The 20,085-nt window shown below is 45.0% G+C and overlaps 1 protein-coding gene across 2 annotated transcripts; it reads right to left on the bottom strand.

Annotated features, from left to right (window-relative positions):
* Nucleotides 1-2: 2 nt before the first annotated feature.
* LOC311008384 (myosin heavy chain, skeletal muscle) lies at nt 3-18,644 on the bottom strand. 2 transcript variants are annotated; one of them, XM_084002031.1, is made up of 19 exons: nt 18,507-18,644; nt 13,119-13,217; nt 8,559-8,615; nt 5,985-6,071; nt 5,409-5,654; nt 5,210-5,327; nt 3,886-4,013; nt 3,618-3,814; nt 3,399-3,531; nt 3,102-3,318; nt 2,884-3,020; nt 2,688-2,791; nt 1,918-2,110; nt 1,639-1,842; nt 1,427-1,552; nt 1,174-1,344; nt 883-1,083; nt 649-795; nt 3-570 (listed from the first exon to the last, which is right to left on the bottom strand). In XM_084002031.1, the coding sequence occupies exons 1-19, from the start codon at nt 18,570-18,572 to the stop codon at nt 418-420; spliced, it is 2,784 nt and encodes a 927-aa protein (XP_083858157.1). In that variant the 5' UTR covers nt 18,573-18,644; the 3' UTR covers nt 3-417. The 2 variants fall into 2 exon arrangements, with proteins under 2 accessions (XP_083858157.1, XP_083858158.1); XM_084002032.1 differs by lacking the exons at nt 13,119-13,217; nt 18,507-18,644 and adding an exon at nt 10,232-10,305.
* Nucleotides 18,645-20,085: the final 1,441 nt, after the last annotated feature.

A 20,085-nucleotide genomic window follows, 5' to 3' on the forward strand; every position in this document is an offset into this window, starting at 1 on the left:
CATACATGAAAAAAGTATTTTATTTCCTAAAAAAAAACACATTTTCACATTGAACAATAAAATGGATCATTAAGCCACGTTATAAAGCGATAAAACAAAGAAGTGGTTAAAAGTTCAGATATCTGATAAAGTCCAAAAGTTTGGATAGATTAGAAAAATATATTGACATTGCATTGTTTATTGTTGACCTATAATAAGCCGTGTGTTGATGGCAACTTGTTGCTTACTTGGCAACACTTTAGGATGTGATCTTACAGACTGCAGTCATGATGAAGAGTACATTGTAGAAAAGTCCCAACATGGTGTTTGACATGATGTTGTCTGATGTCCAACGTTTGGCTTCTTCCAAAGACATCAGGACCTGGAGATCTGCTCCGGGACCCGGACTCGGACTCGTGACGCGGTGAGCCGGTTTCCCTAATCGACCATGAGCTTCTTGAGGGAGTTGAGATACGCTGGGATCAGGGAGCTGACGGACTCGTTGTCGTCGTTGAGGATCTTCTCCCCTCTGCCCTCTGACCCCACAGAGCTGGCCGATCTGACCAGGCCCGGGTAGGGAGTACTGTAACCCTGGAGACCAGACAGACCTCAGAGTCATTAACCACAGCAACACAACATTACAGGAAGCATAGGACAGTCAGAACTTACGGAGGAGCACCCCTTCCCGAAGCTGCCTCTGTTCTTGGTCCTGATCTTGGTGAGTGCTGACTCAGCAATGTCAGCTCGCTCCTCAGCGTCATCCAGCTCGTGGACGGTCTTTCTGTACTTCGCCAAGTTCATGTTGGCTTGTTCCTCCTGCAAATGACAACCGGACAAGATCATCGTCATGTGACGCGGGCGGTGTTGTCAGATATACGTCTGGACTAAGTCGTGAGGACGTACGGCCTCCTCCACTTGTCTCTTGTAGGCCTTCATCTTGTTCTGCAGCCTCTCCACCAGCTCCTGCATCCTCTGCTGGTTCTTCTGGTCCTCCTCCGACTGGAACAGCAGCTCCTTCAGCCGGCGCTCGTTCTTCCTCAGCATCTTCACCGTCTCGGCGTGCCGCTTCTGCTCCGAGTCCAACTCCAGCTCCATCTCCTTCACCTGCAGGCGGACATCAGGGAAGTCCAGCAGCGTATTGATTCAGGACCTTCAGTCAACCTTCAGGTGTTAAAATGTAAAACCACTTCATACCTTCGCCTCCAACTTCTGGATGATCTTCTTGCCTCCTTTCAGAGCGATCTGCTCCGCCTCGTCCAGCCTGCTGCCCATGTCTTTGATCTGAGCCTCCAGACCTTTCTTCACCCTCTCCAGGTGGAGCGTGTGCTCCTGCTCCAGACGCAGCTCCTCCCCCACTCGGGCCAGCTGAAACAATTACACCAGCCATTCCAAAACTGATGCACTCCATTGCTATATGTCAACACCAGTCGGATGTAGGTATCTTTACCTCACAGCTGGCCTTCTTGGACTTGTCTGTGGAGTCTCTCAGCTCTCCTTGCAGCTCCTCGTGCTCCTGCTGCAGAGTCTGGAGGTCCGCCTCCAGCTTCCTCCTGCCACTCAGAGCCATCTGGAACTGAACACACAAGCGAGAACATTGAGCTGGTCATCAATCTACAGCAAAGTTCTGCGACCACATGTTTGATTTTTTAAGAGCATCACCTGGTTGTTGAGGTCGCTGTGTTTCTCGTTGGCGTCCTGCAGCTCGACCTCCAGGGCCTTGCGGGCCCTCTCGGCACTCTCCAGGGCCGCACGGGTTTCTGCCCCCTCACTGACCAGCAGAGTGCAGCGTCGTTCCACGCCCGCCTGCTCCTCCCGGCACTCCTCGTGGCTCCGCACCTCCTCCTCCAGCTGGGCCTGCAGCTCCTGGGACAGGGACACTCGAGCCGTGAGTAGGAGTATTAAACAGAAAGCACATGGTCGGCCTTCTCGTCGTCACACCTTGATCTGCTGCTGCATCCTCTTGCTGCTCTTGCTGAGCTCCGCGTTGCCCTTGGTGAGCAGGTCCACCTGCAGCTCCAGCTCATTGATGTCGGCCTCCAGCTTCTTCTTCAGCTTCAGCCCCTCTGCTTTGCCTTTCACCTCCACGTCCAGGCTGGCCTGCAGGGACTCCAGCGCCCTCTGGTGGCTTTTCCTGGTACAGTACAAACAGTTTAGTGAGCCATAATGTATTGTGAATGTGTCGAGGGGATAAAGGGAGATAAAGAGCAGGAGGAAAGCAGGCAAAACAGGTATATGTGGTAAAACATTTTTAAAAAGTATGAAGTAATACGTGTATTTGCTTTTTTGCTGAGAGTCTCATGAACTGTCCGTTAAATATTAAGTTACAGCCTGCAGCTGGTTAGCTTAGCTTAGCATAGAGTTTTGAAACGGGGGGGAAATCCATCCTAAATGACATGATCTCCCTCTAAAGCTCACTAATTGACATGTTGCATCTCGTTTGTTTCATCTGCAGGATTAGTCAGTTTGGGTGCAGCCAACAGATCATAGAAAGTACCTCCGCCTGGCCAAGAAATAGTCCCATGCATTAAATCACAATTTATGTTTTCTTTATACAGATGAAGCAAACGAGCACTAACTCGTTGATTAGAGAGCTTAAGGGGTGTTGGAAACGCAATCTGCTGGCTGTAGATTCACATTGAAGTTTTATACTTCTCATATAACTCTTGGCAAGGAAGCAAATAAACGATTGAGAGGAGATTGAAAGGTACCGAGCCGCTTCCATCTCTTCCTCCTTCTCCTGAAGTCTGCGCTCCAGGTCTCCTTTAGCCTGAGACAACTCCAGCTGCAGCCTCAGCACCTTGGTCTCCTCGACCTGGGAGGAGGAAGGACACACAGCAGACCGGGAGATTTTTTTGTGGGCTCCAGACATGACAGCTGGCAGGCAGATTTGTTGGAGGTATTTACCTCCAAAGCTGCCTCAGACTCTTCCAGTGAGGCCTGTAACTCCTCTTTCTCCATCTCAATTTTCTTCTTTGCTTTCTGGAGCTCGTGGACGCTTTTCCCTCCGTCTGAGAGCTGGTCTGTAAGGTCAGCGACCTCCTCTGTCGGATAAACGCAATGGAAATTAAACCGTGGTAACTATTCCGCTGCTCCTTCACCTGCCAGACGTTTCACTCTCGTACCCTGGTAGGCCTTGTTCTCCCGGCGCAGCGCCTCCAGCTGCTCCAGAGACTCTTCGTGAGTCGTCTTGAGTTTGAAGAGCTCGCTGGCGTGTTGCCTGCTCTCCTTCTGGCAGCCTTCCACCTCAGCCACCAGCTCCTCGCTCTTCTGCTTCCAGTCTCCGAGCTGCTTCTCCAGGACGCGCTGCTTCTTATCCAGAGCCTGACCACAGCTGCTGGCCTGGGACCGGGGAGCATATGCATGAAGATAACAGGAAATGCACCACACTGCGACTTTAATACATGCCTCCCTGTTCCTACCTTCTCCAGGTCCATGCAGAGCTCCTCCACCTCTCCCTGCAACCTCTGTTTGGCTTTCTCCAGCGAGGAACATTTGGCTTGGGTGGCTTCCACCTCCTCCTCGGCCTCCTGAAGCCTGGTTGCCAGCTTCTTCCTGTGACACACACAAGGAGTTGACCATTTAGATACGTTCGGGGGTCACATGTGACGGTACGACGGCCCAGCATAAACCCAACGTACTTGGTGTCCTCCAGCTCGTCCGTGTGCTGGATGGCGTCGGCCTCCTGTTTGGTCCTCCAGTGCGTCACCTCGCTGTTGAGTTTGGAGACGAGACGCTGCATCTCCTGCTTGCTCTCCTGCTCCTCCTCCAGCTGCTCCTTCAGCACCTCGCACTCCTGCCGCACTGAGCTCAGGCTGCTGCTGACCGCCTGCTTACACTGGCAGAGACACAGTGTGAATATATGCCCGGAGCGTTTGCATTCCTGGATGTTTGATGCGTCGCACTGACCTTGACCTCCTCGTCCAAGTGTTTCTTCAGGTCGTCCAGTTGGGACTGGAGCAGAGCCTTGGAGCGGCCCAGCTGGCCGGCTCTGCTCTCGGCCTCCTCCATCTGTCGGCTCACGTCTGCATTATCAGCTGACGGGACACAAGAGGACACTTTGATTATCACGCAGAAGACAGTGGTGTTCATGTGCCAGCTTCTGTAGCCAAATACACGAGGAAACGTTGCGTCTGCATCTGGAAATCACTCACTATGATATACTGCTGTCTGAATGTATAATAAAAATTAGTATGCTATATAATGATCCCACAATTCAGCTAAAAAAGTGGTGTTTAACTGACTGATGGTCAATAACAGTATTATATTCACTCAATGTTCTCATTTATTTTTGACCATTGGGCCACCTAGTGGTTATAAAGTGTATAATGTATATGGTTTGTTTGTTTTCTTTCTCTTTTTTTTGCCTGTATATGAACGTTGTATTCTTTTCTTTTTTCAAGTTTATTATTGTTTATTTGTTTCTGTAATTTCTCTGTTATTATGTAGTGATTGTGTTGTGGGAACCTCAACACATCTCAATGATAATAATAATATCATTAATAATATACCATCATGCATTGCTCGGAAGAAAAGATGACAGACAGAAAATCAATCTATGAAAATATAATTTTTTAGAGCGAGTAATCGGGAAATCGGAGGGTCGGTGGTTCAAATCACATGTGCACAGTAGTCAGTCTGTTCCTGATATGATATTAATACAGTAATGAGATATAATATGAGATAATATGAGAATATTAATACAGTAATGAGTGTTTTCCTGATGTACATGTACCTGTGAGTCTGTTCCTGGTATGATATTAATACAGTAATGAGTGTTTTCCTGATGTACATGTACCTGTGAGTCTGTTCCTGGTATAATATTAATACAGTAATGAGTGTTTTCCTGGTGTACTTGTACCTGTGAGTCTGTTCCTGATATATTAATACAGTAATGAGTGTTTTCCTGATGTACATGTACCTGTGAGTCTGTTCCTGATATATTAATACAGTAATGAGTGTTTTCCTGATGTACATGTACCTGTGAGTCTGTTCCTGATATGATATTAATACAGTAATGAGTGTTTTCCTGATGTACATGTACCTGTGAGTCTGTTCCTGATATGATATGAATACAGTAATGAGTGTTTTCCTGATGTACATGTACCTGTGAGTCTGTTCCTGGTATGATATTACTACAGTAATGAGTGTTTTCCTGATGTACATGTACCTGTGAGTCTGTTCCTGATATGATATTAATACAGTAATGAGTGTTTTCCTGATGTACATGTACCTGTGAGTCTGTTCCTGGCCATGCTGAGCTCCGTCTGAGCTCTCTGCAGGTCGTCTCCTCTCCTGTTGGCTTCTGACAGCTGCTCTTCCAGCTTCTTTATGTGGCTTTCTGAGGACGTCTGCAGCCCGACACAAACACACACGTTACATTCACCAGTTAAAACTAAACCAAATGAATGCATGCCACCTAACTGCCTGACCTTGGATTTCTGCACACTGTCCAGAGAAGCGGCCAGCTCGTCCACCTCTATCCTCAGGTTCTGCTTCTCCTTCTCCAGCTTGGCCCTGGTCCTCTGCAGAGCCTCGCACTGTTCGCTCAGCTCCGCCACGGCATCGCTGTGCCGTTTCCTCAGAGACGCAGCCAGGACCTCTGACTGGGCGGACGTCTCCTCCAGCTCTCGCCTCAGACGCTGCATCTCAGCCTCTCGCTTCTTGTTCACCTCCATCTGCAGATCAGGTTTTATATTTTAGTATATTTGTTTTTGTATTTTGTGTAATGTGTTCTTTGGAAATCTTTGTTTTCTTTGGATTTCTAAATTGAACAGAGTATTGTTAGCTGGTATCTCAGCTGTTAAAACATGATGGTACACTCAAATTGAACCCATTTTGTCTGTTATGACTCATATGGAATGGTCCATGTTGGAGTTCAGGGGGTCAATCAGGATACTCTTAAGGAAATACACATTTACACATATTAACGCTGGAAGAGACAGAAGAGGAGACAGTTAGCTTAGCTTAGCTTAGCGTGATGTAAAGAGATGACGGGTTGAGTTTACTTGTGAGGCGGAGACCCCTCCTACTTCCTCCAGTCGGTCCGTGAGATCATCCAGATCTCTGGTTAGATCTGCTCTCTGCTTCTCAACCTGGTAAAAAAAAAACAGAGCAGTTCAAGGATGGTAATACACATTTAATCTAAACATTTATACTAATTCTAGATAATATAGAAAGTATAATTCAATATTAAATTGGACTAAACCATCACAATTCATGAGTGGACTGATTTTACTCGAGTCCTTCAGTGAAATGTGGGTGAAAACATTGCATTTAAATATAGATAAGGTCAAATGATTGTGAAATGATCTTTCCTGAGGTCAGAGGTCAGGACTCATTCTCACAAAAAGCCAGCCCCTCCCTCTGTGCAGGGTCGACACCGAGCACTCGCATCACTCATCTCCTCCACGCTAACAGCTTCTCTGGATGAGCACTCGGCCCCGTCCATGCTAACAGAACGTCAGGGACATTCATCTGGGTGTGTGGAGGCGTAGGAGGGAGTCCCTGTTCATTCTGTGCATACATGCCGATGTGTGTTTATGTGCTCTCAAGTATCCGTCCGTGTCTTCAAACCTCCAACACGATGGAGGCTTCTCCCCTGACCTCAGCTGCATGGAAACACCCACGTTTATTTACCATGAATGACTAGCTATGTCTTATTAAGCTGTATATAGATCACAGCTTATCCAGCTTTTATTTAAATATAGAAAGAATATAGAAGTGTGGCGGTTCTAAAATAAAAAAGAGTGTATTCATAAAAGCTATAAATAGATGACGATCCTCAATTGAAGCAAGGAAGGGCGGAGCTTATAAGTGTGGCTGGTTTTGACTATAAGCTCAATTTCCATTAGCGCTCCATGTAGTCGTGCAGATAGTTTGTTCATAGCGTGCTGATTCTCTCCACTAACCAGACCATGGTGGCCCAACAAACACGACTTCAAAGCAAATACGATGCCATTGTAGTGGGAGAGGGAATCTTAGTCACACTCATAAAAAGCCAAACCGTCCGCATGCAAGCCAGAGGAAAGTGACAGAAAATGTTCTTTTAATAATTTGTTACAACCTTTTTCAAATTTTTTTAATGATTCCAATACAAAAAACATGTTATCAGTTGTCTATGTATTTCCTTTGGTGATGAATGTCAAACATCCTCTGTTTTTTGTCCCCCTCCTCTTTTTTTTTTTTTTTAGCAAACGAGACCCTCCATCCATCATCTGTCACCACTTATCCTGTTAAGGGTCACGGGAGGGCTGGAGCTGATCCCCCGCTGACACTGCGTGATCGGAATGTGGGAGGAAGTCGGAGAACCCGGAGAGGAACCCGCGCTAACACGGGTAAAACATGCAAACTCCACACAGGAGGAACCCGGGCCCCCCTTCTTAGCTGTGAGGCCACGGCGCTAACCACTAGGCTGTTTGGCTGGAAACAGCTGTCTGCCGCGGCTGAAACAGATGCTGACGGGTGTTGATGAAAATATGGACCGCTTTAGGAGGAAAACAATGTGCAAAGAAGCTAAACAGCAGCTCGCTATACATTCACTTCACCTTGAATATTATTCAGTGGATACAGCGTTTATATCAGAATATTAAGTTCCCTTTTCTCTCATGTTGGCTTCACCTTAATGTATCCTGATATGGAGTCCAATGCTCAGGTATTAATGTCATCTGTGTGTGTGTGTGTGTGTGTGTGTGTGTGTGTATACAGTATATACAGTGCGTGAGAGAGACATTCCAGTCAGGGAAAGATCCGCTGGAAAAGCGCTCCGTCTGTCAGCCTCTATCTGCTGATGATATCTCCTCTCTGACCTGAGGAGTCAAACAATGGCGAGCCTGTCTGCTCGGAGGTATGCTATATTTGAGCTCGTCTGAAGACGCAGGTTTGCCGAGCAGATAAAGACCTGCGTGTCTCTGCCTGCCTCTTTCATCACGTTTTGGCTTGGGGAGGGGAGGGGGGAGGGGGGAGACCCCGCTAGCACCATTAGGAATGCCACCCAGAGTTGGGAGAAGTGTGCAAAACACACCCTCGGGCCCCCTGCTGTCACTCTAGTTAACACTCAGAATTAAATATGTGGCTTTTTTTTACATTTCTGCCTTTATTTTTACCTGTGACATGAAAACTGCAGGTGAGGTCTTAATAGAGTGTGTGTGTGTGTGTGTGTGTGTGTGTGTGTGTGTGTGTGTGTGTGTGTGTGTGTGTGTGTGTGTGTGTGTGTGTGTGTGTGTGTGTGTGAGATGGAGAAAGATTGGGGAATAGAAGGAGGAAGTAGGATGTTCGGGGTCCCTCTACGCCTCCGGGGTTGCCCTGTATGTTAACTACAAACACAAGCCCCCCCCCTTTACTTTATTATCACAGGTGCAGATGGTTTGGGGGGGCCGGAGGTGCAGCACTGACACATGTACCCCACCGGCTGCCAAAAGAACAGCAATCTTTTCTTTTTTCCTTCTCTCCAAACCACAAACAGTTCTCCACACCATCGGCCTGAATGTTACAGCTGAGCTAAATCAGCTCTTATGCTCTGTGTTTCATTGAGGGGGGGGGGGGGGAGGTGTTCCACCAGCCTTATAGGTGGGGGTCCATACCTTCAGTCTCATGGCCCGCTCTGCCTCCAGCTCATCCTCCAGCTCCTCAATGCGAGCCTGAAGAGAGAGAAGAGAAAAAACGCATTTCTAAAACAGAATAACAGCCTGAAACCTGAGCAGCGTATCTGGAGTTGAACTGCCACCCCCCCTGGTTTCACATAGCGCCTCTATCATTCTGACAGAGAAACAAATGGGGCGTCACCTCCACAGATCTGCTATTTCAGGGCAGCACTCGTGTGGTTGTGAGGCCGTTTCATGCACTCGGCTTTCTCTGGGGATTTGGCACGCCCCTGGCTTTTTCCCCAGGTAGCAATTTAGAGCAAGAATGTCCCGTAGCCACCATCATTATCTGTATTCGGACCCAGGGCTGGGTCTGCCCGGAGACCAAAACGCATCCGTGCCATTTTCATGACATTCTAGGAATTTGTGTTATGTTTTTGCTTTCTTTTGGTTTCACAGTCCTGACTTGAAGCCATGCTTTTTCCCAAAGCAGCTGAATATACATGTTATCTCACAACAGTTTACACCATGTATCCTTCTTACACACACACACACACACACACACACACACACACACACACACACACACAACATACACACAGACACACACACACACACACACACACACACACAACATACACACACACACACAACATACACACAGACACACACACACACACACACACACACACACACACACACAAACATATATATTAGAGCTGTTAAAATGATCGCAGTACACTACTATACACTGTAAAAATGGGAATTCTTCTTCATTAATATTAATTTATATTTTTATTGATTAATCTGATGAACATTTTGAATCGTTTGACAGCCCTAAAATATATACACACACACACACACACACACACACACACACACAACATACACACACATTCATACACACGTCTTCAAACAGTTTATAAACATGTTAAAAGTACTAAATACATTAAAAAAAACACATTGTTCCACATAAGATTGTGTCATAATGAGCTATTAAGATGTTATTATTATTTTATCTGCCCTTTAGAAAGTTATAAACTTCATTTAACTGCTTTAAAACAGCAAATAATGGACTTATATGTCATCTATATTTTTATAAAGCAAATGACAATACATTAATTCAGCCTTGCAAATCAAGAATACATTCTTATATCTATATATCTTTAGCCATTTGTGTGCACTTAAAGTGTGACTAAACCAGATTCTCCTGCATCAAACAAAACAATGACAATAATCCAACATTAATAATGAACCCAAAGTACATTTCCGTTCCACGAATGATAAATTATCTCTAGTTTCCCAACCAGGCAGCACATCCTTCCAAGTTGTGTCATGTTCCGCTCTATCACCAACTACCATCTATGTCTCCGTGTCAGGAAATGTGTCTGACACGGCAGTTAGCCCAGATCCATCACAGCACCAACACCACACTCGCTTCACGGCTCCCAAAACCCCAAAACCAGACAAAATCAACACGCATCCTGGAGTTATACAGCCTTTTAGATGTCTTATCAATGCGTAGAGTAGTAGAGTCAAAACGTCTCTTTAATGTCCCAAAAGTGAGGTTGGGCATATCGTAGCTTAACACTACAAATAACACACAACTTCATACTTTTCTAAACAGTATTTTTAAAAGTTAAACACAAACAAAGTGATGAATTAAAACTCACATGCCAGCGCAGGACGTCTGCAGAGAGAACAGCCATGGTGAGGCAGCAGCAGCCCAACTGACTGACTGACTGTACCCCACACACACACACACACACACACACACACACACACACACACACACACACACACAGCTTCCTTGTTGATCCCCTTCGGCATTTTACTGTCCACACCCCCTCATGCATGCACAGCCTTTTTCTGCCTCCCAGTTCCCCACTCACTAGTATCTGTTTCTTGTTAAATTCCTACTTTCCACAGCCCCAAAATAAATACTGTGGCTCTAATACAATTGTCGAAAACATAGTGTACTTACATTGTTAAGATGTCTGAGCCAGACTGCATGGATAAACTCAATTTGGACTACTCTGTAGCAGAAAGGGCTTTTTTAAATTAAATGTATATTAGTTGCTCTATCTGGGAGATTTTGCATGTGCTTAAAGTTTCAGCTTTCTTTTTCCCTGCTGCACTCAAACTATAATAATTGTGCATAAATTGCAAAAAAGAAACACTGAATCTTTGTGTATAAATCAAGAACACTTGTGTTGTGATCACAGCTTTGTTGTGCTAATCCCAAATAGAAACGAAAAGTGACTTTATCAATTATTCATCCAAATAAAAAAATACATAAAAGCATATTATCTCCAGTAAAACATCTGGCATAAAGCAAACAGGCAGCTGGAAAACCCTGTGCTTTATCTTCTCTGTGATGTGAATCTTTACAGCACTATGGACCTGCTTTACAACCGCCGTAGTAAAACCACGAAGATCTGCAGGCCTGCAGGCCACATACATCACAATCCCTTCAAGACAACCGCTTTAAATCACCGCTCGCTGCGGAGGCGGAGGCGGCTTCACCGCTGAAGACCGACAAAGGTGTCTCTTTGATTCCTCTGACGTTTCTGGACAAATTCACGTGACCTTTTTATATGTGACGGCAGAGCTGAGGCTGCCGTGTCCACCTGCAGAAACGTGCGTAACATGCAGTCACACAGAGGTCACGTATAAAGGCTTCATTGTGAGATAGGGAGAATGCCAAAGCAACGGTAAATGTGAAAACATGCTGGCCCTCAAAGACACACGGCTCACCTTTCGCCCTCCAATCGGAGACAAAGGCGCTCTTTCTTTTTTCTTCTTCCAACCCTTTGGAGGAAACATCCCAGAGTGAAGAAGCCCCACCTGAACTTCAAATTTCCCTATGTCTCATCTCAAACGCTCCAGACAAAACATATTATCTCCAGCGCACATAAAAGCTCTCAGACGGGATTGATTGTATCAAGACAACACAAGGAGAGCCTCAGTACACGTCTTTCAGGGCTCCACACAGGCAGACTAAACACTCAATTAACTCGTGCACCGAAACCAATACGATCCAAAGAAATAATGCTGTCCAAATCTCAATCATGCAGTCATTATGTGCTGCAAAAAAACGTTTAAAAAAAGTCTAATCATGACGATGGTGTTTTAAATGGCGACATCTTTGGTGCCAGGCAGTCATTGCTGTGATTTTCCACTGCTCACACCAAAAATGAATGTTTATAATGTGTGGTAGGGAAAACTCACTTACAAGTACAATTCCAGACAGTTTGCACGATGTCTTCTCCTGCTCTGCAGGAACTTTCCCAACTATGATGTCAGGCAGGGAATAATTAAAGGGCAACTTCGGCATTTTTCTTATGTTTTTGTGTCTAAGTGATGGACAAGGGACAAACATTTTTTAAAACTGGTCCATTACTGAACAGCAGCTGCTAAACATGCTGCAATGTAATCACTAGGGACAAAAAAAGAGCATCTGATCTTTTATATTTAATGTTACTCTTTACCTTCCCCTTCTCATTGTTATTGACTATAGAAAGCATACCTGAGTTTTATCTAAAAGATTCTTGTGACTCCATGACTCCCTTGATTGGTAACATTCAACGCCTGACCCTTTTCTTCTGGTCCCCCTACCATTAAACTAAACTTGTTCACTGATTAACAACATCTAAAAATGCTGAATGGTACATAACATGAACTCTCATCTTCAGCTTGTATCAAGATGTTTGTGAACACATGGATGCGGGGACGGATGCGGGGACGGATGTGAGTCTGCGCTGCACATGTGTCCCTTCATCACTAATGACCAGAGCATCCAAACGTCCGTCTGTCTGCCACATTGGTACTCGAGAAGATAGGAGTCGTTTGGTTGATGTGATGGATCAGAGGTTTTCACTCTGTCTTTACATCAACTGGGGATAAAAAACAGGACTCTAAACTCACTGAAACAGCTCAAATATGAAGTATTCTCTAAAAAGGACTAAAAGAATACAAAGGGAAGAGGCCTGATGCTACATTGTCCTCACAGATGTTTGAAGAACTTTCAATCAGTCTTCATCAGCAAATGGAGTTTGTTCTGTTGATATCTAAGTATGGAACTAATTGTGCTAAATGATTAAAATATGTTTTAATTCTGCTTTGCAGACGTTTCATGAGAACAAAATGCATTCAAAAGACTTCTTAGATCAAGGACACAAACAGTATGTGGTAAAAACACTGAATGTAACAATAGATTTTGGTAGATTATATTGGATCTCTACAGGACGTCTCTAATGTTGTATATATCAGCTCAGCAAGTCAGTTTGTGAAACAATGTTTCGGCTCTACCCACGCTCTCCCTCATTTCCTGTCATCTTGGAAACTTATAAATAACTCTTGCGATGTCATCAGGGCCTCGGCTTGGGCTTTGGAGATGAAAACTTCATCTATCTTAAGGATCGGAGGCTGAAAGACGTTGAGATTTCTCATTTGTGGAATAGCAAAATGTTGCAATGGCCCTTTTAATACTGTATGAATGCTTATTGCACAGCCGTGTCCTGCCCTGAACCTCAACAACACTGAGCACTAACCACTCACCTGCTTCCACAGATGGTCTTTCTCCTTCTGGAGCTTCTGCAGAGCCTCGTCCTTCTGAAGGAGCTGCTCCATCAGCCTCCTCACCTCACTGTCTGAGGACTAGAGAGAGAGAGAGAGAGAGGTCAGATACACTTTAAAGAAAAATATTTCCTGTGACGTCATGTCACATATTCTCATCAGCAGACCAATCACAAAAAAGTATTTCTGTATACACAAGATTTATGTCTAATCTACTGAGTTTTTCCTTTTTTGGTTGTATGTAGTTTCTGGTTCCCCGTCCAAACCTCTCCTCTTGTATCATTTATCTTGACTTGTCTTGACTTGTATCAGGCGTCTTGGGTTTTGTGCCTTGTACTGAGTGTTACAGTACAATCTGGCCAGTAATGGACCTTAGCCAACACAGACACTGTCGGTGCGGCAATCCAGGCACAGAGCCAAAGATCCACCACCAGGAGGTGGAGATATCCGCTGAGTACCGCTGCAGGAAGGGAGCTAGCTGACGGCCAGGAGTCATTCCAGGTCACCGTCAACAGCCACGTTGGTCAACTGATTGACCGGCTCCAGCAACCACTCTCCCTGAGGTTACGCCGCCTATACTTCCTCTGTTTTCCTCACTCCACTCTCCTCAGCCCTGCTTCCCTGTCCTGTCCAGACTGCTTTCTGGATATAAGGATAGCTGTCATGCATCAGTCTCAAACTGCAGGCTTCCTCTTTCACTTGGAGAGAGCCAATGTGGCTTTTATTATCTCTCACCTATCCAGCAGTGCCGAAGCCTGAGCCACAGCAGATTAGCATCAATAGTTACCACTGTGCTCGGCAGTTGGCAAGTTCTCCGGCGCCCTCCAGCGGATATTCAACACAAGTACCATCGGCGAAGATGCCGTATGTTCCATCATCTCCCTGCAGCAAGGTCAGCGGCAGGCGTCAGACTATGCCATAGTGATACGCACCCTGGCCGTACATAGTGGACGGGCCTCTAGTGCATTGATCAACCCGGAGAGAACCCACGCTAATACGGGGAGAACATGCAAACACCACTGGACCCTCTCGCTGTGAGGTAACAGTGCTATCCACTACACCACCATGAAGTCAGGGACTCTGAGGATCCGTGGTCAAACAGCAGTTTTGGTGGCCTTCCTTGGAATTGACAGATTCTCCAAGATGGTCCTCATTCCCGTCCCTAAGCTTCTCACCGCTAAACAGACAGCTGGAGTAATGCTACAGCATGTCTTTTAGAACCATTGATTTAGTGTCAGACCCCATTTCATTTACAACATCTTCATACACAACAAAAATCGCACCTATTTTTTGCCATCTTCATTGCTCCTGCAATTGTATTGCAAAACAAAACCCAAACTCACTGGAACATGTTTCTAATTCACAACAATCCCCCAAACAACACCCCGGAGGGTCTGACGATTAGCTAGTTTTCTAGTTTGCTGCAAGACAAACTTTTTGAATCTCAAATAAAGACATTTTAACATAATTACCCAGATCATTGTGTACATTTGCAGAGGCTAAATCAACACCACCCTGCATCTCTGATAGCTATCACGGTCTGATCAGTACATGCTTGTGGCATTCCTGAACAAAGATAGCATCTAAATCCTTAAGGACATCTCCATGAAACAGGTTTGTGAGGGGCTGTAGAGGAGATGTCAGAACAGCCAGTATTAACAGTAGTAGTCCATGGTGGCAGGCAAAGCCACCCCGAGATGGATCCATCTCAAACGTGATGCCGCAGACCAGAAAGCAGTCAATTATGAGCAGATCTAGCAGCCACATTACCACATTAAGCTGGTTTAAGCCTATTTATCCAATCCATCTCAGTTATGTTAATGAAAAATCCTCCATGAGCACAAGGTTCTATTTTCAACTTATATGCTTCCATTAGACAATATCATTAGAAGACACTCAATAAATGTCCATTGCTATGCAGATGATACTCAATTATATCGATCAAGCCTGAAGAAACCAATTAGTAAGTTAAACTCCAAGCATGTATTGAGGTGGCGTTGAAGTGTGAAAACACCCTAACTTCTGCTGCTATCGATCGACATTTTAAACGTGAGTTGTCTGTCTAAGATGGGCTGAGAGTTCAGGCAGGCAACATGGTGCCTCACAGAACTATGACAGCAGTCGAAGAAACACACAGTACTTGCTCTCTCAATAAAACCATCAGCTGGAAAATGGTCAACACAGCAAGAAAAACCCACAGAGAGAGAAGCAGCATTAGAACAAGCTGGAACACAGTGGCTGCCATGGTGGCTGCATCTCTCTCCCTCTGCTAGTGTATCATTATCCACTTAATTTCATCCAACCGGCTTGTATAATGACCATGTTCAAAATCCCTTATAAGGCATAAATTCAGACTGAATCACAAATCATGTGCGTTCTAAAGTATCAAGTCAGTGAAACAAAAGAGGAATTAGTTTTTGAAAGGGGAACAAAATTGAAAAGTGAAGGAGTGATTCAGCAGAGCAGAGCGGCTGACTTAAAGCTAGGTATTTAGTGGCGACCTCATTCTTTTCCTTGCTAAGCTGGCTGTTCTGCTCCTCCAGCTCCTGGACCTTAGAAAGGAATCGGTCACACTGCTCGATCGCTCTCCTCAGCTCCTCTATCTCCCTCCTCCTGCCTGCTGGGTATGAATGTGCTGCTGCAACGGCAGACACACTCACACAAACAGAAAACGCCTGATATGTCTCTCTGACCGAGTCTCACTTTTGTTCCCTTCTGTTTGGAGTCTCGGGTAAGCACCATTGTTAAAAAAATGCAACATACAGTGTTGTAATAAAAATATACCAATGACAAAATCATTATGGTTGCATTCACTACAACTTCTATAAAGTTTAGTCCTTAAATCAGATACAAGTTTAAGGAAGTGATTCCACCGTCTTTCTTTATTCAATGCCATGTCTTAATGTTAATTTTAGTCCCTCCCAGATTCTCCTATAGATGAATCTGGAAGCTTACTGCAAACGACTCTCGACTCCCCTAAAAAGGAAAACAATAAAACAAAGGAATTTAGCGGCATCCACACTAAAGTTAGATACGGTGTTCCACAGGGTTCTGTGCTCGGACCAATTCTTTTCAACTTAAATATGCTTTCCTTTCGGCAATATCATAAGAAGACACTCAAAAAACCAATCAGTTAACTCCAATCATGTATTGACAATATAAAAACCTAACAACTTGTTATTTCCTGACGTTAAACTCGCATAAGACGGAAGTTATTGTACTTAAAGACTCAAACACTCAAACTGCATGTTACAGAACAGCCTAGACCTGCACGGACCAAAGCAACCAATGTGTCTGTCAACACTTAACAATACTCTCCAAGTAAGTGTGGATTTACTAAGCAGGATGTTTCCGTCTTGGGAAGAACAGATTTGAGCTGAATTTCCACAGGGAGATGTGAAGAAGAGCCAGAACACACACAGTAAAACCTGTTGCTGCTTGAGCGCCTGTATCTGTGCCATTGGAAAAGAGCTGTGATTAGCTCAGCTCTCAGAGTTACCTCTCCAACCTTTGTCAGTGGGTAATTCAGACAGGGAAATGTGGTAAGCTGTAATTGCCCTCTTGTCAAAATGAAGATTTAGGACGTGTGTTTTAACAGCCGCGAGGATCTACCTGCTGACACACCTGAACTTGAAGGTGACGTGTAGCTGAAGTCAGGTTAAACACACAATATATTTAGCTGTCAGTGCAGGATGTCGTCCAAAAAAGCAGCAAAGATAAATGTGACACATCAATGGTTCACCTTTAGCGTGATCACAGGGCTCAACGTCTTAAGCCATCCCCTGCTGTTGAGAACCCACGCATTAAATGCTCTCTTTGTTGCAGCACAATCCCTCCTTGCATGATGAATGCGAGTTACACTTTTGTAAAGTTCTCGTGTTTACACTTGAACAGACACATGTTTCACACTCCTCCCAGAAAAACAAACTCTCCAACTGTCAGATTCATAACTCTGGAAAAACACGTTTTAATGAGTATTCGATATGATGATGTGTGTCACATTTTTCCGAGACAATGCAGGATTATCTCAAGGAACACCCCTTTCCTGGCATGTCTAATCTGAGTGGAGGTTACTGCAATATTAATCCCATGATCTCCATTCCAACGACTGACCTCCTAATATGATGCCACCCAGGAACAAAGTAGTGCTCGTCAGTCACAATAGATTTAAAGGTCTAGTGTGTGTGTGGGAATTGGCTCTACCCAACGGCGTGGTTGCAGATTGCAACCAACTGACACGGAAACAGGAAAATGTTGATATCCCTATCTAAAGCAAATGTGAGGTTTGTCCGTTCTGGGCTTCTGTAGAAGGTTTCAGGTGATTATTCACATGAAAATATTCCATTTCTGCCAATAGATATATAGAATAGATTTTTGTTGCATAAACCTAACCGTACTGGAACAACACTACAATGATAAGAGATTGAGGGTGACCTTTTCATCCACCAAAACCAACTCCCTTCACATACTTTCTCAATATACTACATGGTTGGTGATGGGTAGTGCCTGGAGTGAACAGGTGCAGGTTGATGACATCATAGGGAGGCTCCTGCCTGGCGCTTCAAGAGCACAATTTCCTGCGATTGTTCTTGCGTTGTTTGCTCATTTGTCTGCATCTGCTGTTACTTTTCTGGCCTGTTTAGGGCAAGCAGCCAGAGGTTCAGAGTTGGAGGTCTGAAATGAGCCCGGACCTGGTTTTGTAGTGCATGGTGTTTCTGCCAGACTTGTACCGTACAGCCTCAGGTTAGTGGACTGCAGGGTGAAGCCTGGCCTCTGGCTGAACTCTGGATCCAGGTCTACAGGAAGACACGGCCAGCCTTTGATCACTGAAGCTTCTCATGATTCACTTGCACTGATGTGGTCAACTGGCTGCAGGTCAGATATAATTAAAGCAGCTTACAGTGACATGATTGTCGTCAGGTACCAAATACCTGACATTGCAGGTCAATTATAGACAACACGGACAGTGTTTATGTTCAACTAAACGGACCCAAACATAATATTATCTGTACGTTCCTTTCAATTTAGCAGCTTTCAAATGCATGACATGATAAACACACAGAGATTCAAAGGGTTTTTCTCTGACTCCTGATGATGAGCTGCATGCAGTATCATCAGAGGAGAAAACCGCACAGCTTTAATGTGATGCAGCATGTGTGTGTGCTGCGTGTGTGTGAATCCTCGTTCTAAGAGGCGAGGCCTCAGCGAGGAGGAGTCCCACGACACGCTGTCCGACACTGACAGAAAACAGACTGAAGGAGAGCGACTCAACCAGGGAGAAGGTACAGAGAGGTATAAAGATGGACCTCGACAAGGAGACAGTCACCCAGAGAAGGAACCAGCGGAGAGGAAAGGAGGCAGGCTGCTTACATGAGGTCTGACGGTGGGTCTGTACTGGTGGAAGTCAGTCTGGATCACACACACTCTCTTCTCCATCCTCACAGCTCACCGGCGCCCATGTCGTCTTCGCCCAGGTGGGGAGGAAGTGAAGCATGTGTGTGTTCTCTTGAGGCTGTCGGAGTGTGTGTGTGTGTGTGTGTGAGAGAGAGAGAGAGAGAGAGGGTGTGTACGCGTGTGTGAAAGTGTGTTATGCCTGCTACCTGACCCTGAGAGGAGGGAGGGAAGGAGGGAGGAAAACAGGAACGAGCTTGAACATCCCCCCTCATCCCACACACACAAACACACACACACACACACACACACACACACACACACACACACACACACTTCTCCTGCCTAAAGCCACACCACCGTCTGACAGCACGGCAACACACTCCTGCAGAACAATACACAACCACCAACACACACCTCAGCGAGGGAACATTCCTGTGCAGAGATAGAACTCTGCAAGGAGGCTCATTGCAACCAAAACAGCACAAGACGTTTATCCTGACGTCACCAGGCTGTTTGTGAAAACCTACAACAACCTGCTCTTACTAAAGTGAGGGAAATGAAAGCTTTCTGTGCATAAATGTTACTGCCATGTAAACAAAATGTTGCACCGAGGAATTAAAATTCATTTTCTCAAGCAATGTATGATAATACTCCATTACAAGTTACTCAAAATGTTACTTAGATAGATAGACAGATAACTTTATTCATCCCCAATTTAACATTAAATAAATAAACATTTAGACAAACATGAGGTAGTTTAAAAGAATACAGATAGATATACACAAAAGATATAGTCTAATCCTATAAACAATATACACAAGTGATAGAAATATAGTGTTGTTCGTGGCACTTGATTCTGGAAAAAGGGCTACCAGCTGGGACTAATTGTCAGTCATGAGTCGAGCCGCCAAGAAACCTGGAGGACCAGCTGAAGACCATCTCCAATCAAGGTGCCCGGCTAGAAAGCCTGAGAGGATTCACTCCGCGGGAGGAAGGGAGGAAGGGAGGGATGGAGGGAGGCTGCTGAAGTGTGTGTGTGTGTGTGTGTGGTGGGCAGCGATCGAAACAGTATCAAGTGATCCTGAAGCTTTGCTGCATAGATGGGTGCATTTGGCTGTGGTCACATTTTCATTTTCATGAAGGAATCTTGTTTCCAGTACAACTAGATGAAGGGGAATCAGCTAGTGAATGCATCTTGTAATGGGAGGCAGATCACAGCAGACTAATCTCACTGTGTGGTTTTTATTCTCTGTGGTTTAGATATTTGTACAGATAAAGTAAGAAGAGAAGATCATACACCTCCATGAAAACCTAAAAACAATAGTGTTCTTATTGGTTATGTGCATCTCGGCGTGAAGTCAAAGAGGTTGCAACGAGCTGCAGGTTTGCACAACACAGAATCTGCCGAGGCGGTATTTTTATTCCTCCGTGAAATCAAATTATTCATGTGGAATTAACGGCTTTCAGAAAGGATTCATGCAATAATGAGCCGCTCTTCATTTTTATCTCTTCCCCCCGGTGCTTTTCACTTCGCTGCTTGTCTGCCTGCTTGTGC

The sequence above is a fragment of the Eutrigla gurnardus genome, assembly GCF_963514095.1.
Source record: "Eutrigla gurnardus genome assembly, chromosome: 22".
NCBI classification, from domain to species: domain Eukaryota; kingdom Metazoa; phylum Chordata; class Actinopteri; order Perciformes; family Triglidae; genus Eutrigla; species Eutrigla gurnardus.

Excerpts from the sequence above, each read along its gene's own strand:
- LOC311008384 (XM_084002031.1), bottom strand. The coding sequence starts at position 18,572 with ATGGAGAAGAGAGTGTGTGTGATCCAGACTGACTTCCACCAGTACAGA. Across the intron at positions 1,553-1,638 it reads ACAGCGACCTCAACAACCAG|TTCCAGATGGCTCTGAGTGG; the intron begins GTGATGCTCTTA and ends TTGTGTGTTCAG. Across the intron at positions 571-648 it reads TCGGGAAGGGGTGCTCCTCC|GGTTACAGTACTCCCTACCC; the intron begins GTAAGTTCTGAC and ends TCTGGTCTCCAG.